The sequence below is a fragment of the Nicotiana tomentosiformis genome, chromosome 6, assembly GCF_000390325.3.
Source record: "Nicotiana tomentosiformis chromosome 6, ASM39032v3, whole genome shotgun sequence".
Classification (NCBI taxonomy): Eukaryota; Viridiplantae; Streptophyta; class Magnoliopsida; order Solanales; family Solanaceae; genus Nicotiana; species Nicotiana tomentosiformis.
Genome location: NC_090817.1, coordinates 129,864,512 through 129,868,552, shown reverse-complemented (window position 1 = coordinate 129,868,552; position 4,041 = coordinate 129,864,512). Strand labels below are relative to the sequence as shown.

Below are 4,041 nucleotides of genomic sequence, written 5' to 3'. Positions count from 1 at the left end.
CGTTCTGCAGCTACCAGTGCCTCTTCTTGCATTTTTATTCTATCTATTTTTATTTCAGACAGTATTTGGAGTTTTGTATAATCTACTAGATGCTCATACACTTGTGACACCAGGTCTTAGCACACACATTGGTAGAATTTGGAATTGTATTATTTTCTTGGATTTAAGTTAATCGGTATCTTTTCTACTTTTTTAATATTGCTAGTAAAATAATAAAATATCTTAGAAAATTATTCTAAAAATAATTGATATATGTTTAATTTATTTGTTGGCTTGCCTAGCTGTAGTGTTGGGCGCCATCACGACGTATAGGTGAAATTGGGTCGTGACAACATGGTATCAGAGCACTAGGTTCACGTAGGTCTCACAAGTTATGAGCAGACCAAATAGAGCCTTGCGGATCGGTACGGAGAAGTCTGTACTTATCTTCGAGAGGCTATAGGGTGTTAGGAAACTACTTTTCTTCATATTCCATCGTGCAATTAATGTAGTACTAAATATCCTTCCCTTATTCTGTCACAAATGATGAGAACGCTCTCTAATGAGGTTCCAGACCAGGGAAGAGCTACCCACCAGTTGCTAGAGGCCGCGGCAGAGGCCGAGGGAGGGCTCCGGCCCGTGGTAGGGGCGAGGACGTCCCAGGACTGTTCAAGTTATGCCGCCAGTGGGTCCATCAGAGAATCCCATTATTGAAGAACAGGGTTAGGTTCCTGTGGCAGAGCCAGCTCCGATGGATTTCACATCTGCACCGGGATTTCAGGATATCATGGGTCGTATGCTGCGGTTTTTGGACAATATAACTAAGGCTAGTTTATTTCCGGCAGACCCAGCCACATCTCAGGCGGGCGGGGGAGCACAGACCCCTACCGTGCAGGCTCATGGACAGACAACTGATGTATATCAGACCCAGGGTGCACTACCTGTGGGTGGAGCCCAGCCAGTGGCAGTAGCTACACCTGAGCCCAGGCCAGCTGCAGCCGCTGATCCTTAGAAACTATTGGATAGATGGACTAGACTACATCCTCCTGTCTTTGGGGGTGAGCGACATGAGGATCCCCAGGATTTCATTGATCGGTGCAAAGATAAACTGTACAACATGAGGATATTGGAGTCTCATGGGGTAGACTTTGCTACTTTTCAGCTAGAGGGCAGTGCCTGTAGATGGTGGCAGTCTTATATTCTTGCCAGACCAGTAGATGCTCCTCCCATGACTTGGGACAGGTTCACCCGTATCTTCCTGGATAGGTATATTCCACCCTCCTATAGGGAAGAATTGAGGTTTCAGTTTGAGCAGCTCTAGTAGGGTCAGATGTTAGTGACCGATTATGAAGCGAGGTTTTCTGAGTTATCTCACCATGCACTTATGATACTCCTTACTGCGGCGGAGAGAGTGCAGAGGTTTGTTGCGGGTTTACATACTGGCATTCAGGTTACTATGGCTCGAGAGGTTGAGATGGGTACTTCTTATGAGCTAGTCGTGGAGATAGCCCGTAGGATTGAGGGTGTACGTCAGCGGAGCCGAGAGCAGGTTATGAGGGATAAGCGGTTTAGGTATTCTGGAGAGTTTAGAGGTGCTCCGTCTGGAGGCAGAGGTCAGTTCGTGAGAGGGAAGTCTAGCAGGCCCCCATATCCAGCACCACCGTCTCCTCGGGGTGCTCTAGTGTGACCTTATTTCAGTGCTATACCTGAGAGTTCTTATCGCCCACCAGCTATTCAGGGTCCTTCCAGTGGGTATTCAGGTCCCTAGGGCCAGACACTTAGTCAGCAGGCCATCGCACCAAAGAGTTATTACGAGTGTGGGGATCCCAGTCACATACGAGGATTTTGCCCCAGGCTTCGGGGTAAACTAGTGCAACAGGGTTAGCATCCTATGATTACCGGACCAGTTACTCCACCAGTTGTCCGACCACCAAGAGGTGGAGGACAGGTGGGTAGGGGTCGTCCTAGAGGTGGAGGTCATCCAGGTGGAGGCCAGCCAGTTGGTGCTCCAGCTCGGTTCTATGCTTTTCCGGCCAGACCAGATGCAGAGGCCTCAGATGCCGTGATTACAGGTATTATTTCTGTTTGTGGCAAAGATGCCTCAGTATTATTTAATCTAGGATCTACGTACTCATATGTGTCATCTCTATTTGCTCCATTCCTAGGTGTTTCTCATGAGTCCTTGAGTACTCTTGTTTATTTGTCCACTCCTATGGGTGATTCTGTTATTGTGAACCAGATCTACTAGTCCTATATTATTACATTCCGTGGTTATGAAACTAGAGCAGATCTTCTACTGCTTGAGATGACTGACTTTGATATTATTCTAGGCGTGGACTAGTTATCTCCATATCATGTTATTCTATATTGTCATGCCAAGACTGTTACCTTGGCTATGCCAGCGTTGCCTAGGCTGGAGTGGAAGGGTTCGTCTGTTAGTTTATTTAATTGAGTTATTTCTTTTATAAAGGCTCAACACATAGTTGAGAAGGGTTGTTTGGCTTATCTAGCCTATGTTCGGGATACTACTGCAGAGACTTCGGCTATTGATTCATTGCATGTAGTTCAGGAGTTCTCCAATGTATTTCCTTCAGATCTTCCAAGTATGCCACCTGATCGTGATATTGATTTGTGTATTGACTTGGCTCCAGATACCCAGCCTATATCTATCCCACCGTATCGCATATCTCTGAAAGAATTGAAAGAATAGCTTGAGAAGTTACTAGCCAAAGGGTTCGTCAGACCGAGCGTATCGCCTTGGGGTGCACCGGTATTATTTATGAAGGAGAAGGATGGAACAATGCGGATGTGTAGTGATTATCGCCTATTGAATAAAGTCACTATTAAGAACAAGTACATGTTGTATGTATTGATGATCTATTTGACCAGTTACAGGGTGCTAGGGTGTTCTCTAAGATCGACTTGAGGTCGGGGTACCATCAGTTGAAGATTCGGGATCCGGATGTTCCGAAGACTACTTTCCGGACTAGATATGGTCATTATGAGTTTTTGGTGATGTCCTTCAGTTTGACTAACCCCCCCGGCTGCCTTTATGGATTTGATGAATAGGGTATTCAGGCCATATATTGATTCGTTTGTCATTGTCTTCATTGAAGGCATCTTAATATACTCGTACAGTAAGGAGGAGCACGAGCAACATATGAGAATGGCGCTTCAGATGCTGCGGGAACAAACGTTATATGCTAAGTTCTCTAAATGTGAGTTCTGGCTTGAGCCTGTAGTATTTTTTGGGCATATTGTATCGGGCGAGGGCATTAAAGTGGATCCCAAAAAGATTGAGGCAGTTCAGAATTGGCATCGTCCTGCTTCGGCGACTGAAATCAGGAGTTTTCTGGGTTTAGCAGGTTATTATCATCGGTTCGTGGAAGGTTTTTCATCTATTGCAGCACCTTTGACCAAATTAACCCAAAATGGTGCTCCGTTCCGCTGGTCTGATGATTATGAGGTGGGCTTCAGAAGCTCAAGAAAACATTGACTACAGCACCATTGTTAGTGCTGCCTTCTGGTTCGGGGATGTATACAGTGTATTGTGACGCTTCACACGTTGGGTTGGGTTGTGTATTGATGCAGGAAGGGCGAGTTATTGCATATTCTTCATGTCAGCTGAAGCCCCACGAGAAAAATTATCCAGTGTATGATTTAGAGTTAGCTGCGACTGTTCACGCTCTTAAGATTTGGAGGCATTATCTTTATGGGGTGTCTTGTGAAGTTTACACTGATCATCGCAGTTTGCAGCATTTGTTCAAGTAGAGGGACCTAAATCTGAGATAGCGCAGATGGATTGAGTTACTAAAAGATTATGATATTACTATCCTGTATCATCTGGGGAAAGCAAATGTGTTTCCAGACACCTTGAGTACAAAGGCGGAGAGTATGGGTAGTTTGGCTTTCATTTCAGTAGAGGAGAGGCCAATAGCTTCAGATATTCAGTCCTTGGCTAACAGACTTGTGCGGCTGGATATTTCAGAGCCCAGCCGAGTTCTTGCATGTGTTGTAGCTCAGTCTTCACTATTTGAACAGATCTAGGCTCGCCAATATGAT

General features: G+C 45.4%; 1 protein-coding gene across 1 annotated transcript; it reads left to right on the top strand.

The window, feature by feature from the left end:
• Window positions 1-3,145: 3,145 nt before the first annotated feature.
• Window positions 3,146-3,785, top strand: LOC138894770 (uncharacterized mitochondrial protein AtMg00860-like). The gene is made up of 2 exons (XM_070179496.1): window positions 3,146-3,445; window positions 3,729-3,785. Exons 1-2 carry the CDS (start codon window positions 3,146-3,148, stop codon window positions 3,783-3,785), a joined length of 357 nt encoding a protein of 118 aa, XP_070035597.1.
• Window positions 3,786-4,041: the final 256 nt, after the last annotated feature.

What these genes read in the sequence shown, in the direction of transcription:
- LOC138894770 (XM_070179496.1), top strand. Translation starts at nt 3,146, where the DNA reads ATGGCGCTTCAGATGCTGCGGGAACAAACGTTATATGCTAAGTTCTCT. An exon ending in GCTGGTCTGATGATTATGAG is followed by an intron (nt 3,446 to 3,728) that starts GTGGGCTTCAGA and finishes TGATCATCGCAG; the next exon opens with TTTGCAGCATTTGTTCAAGT.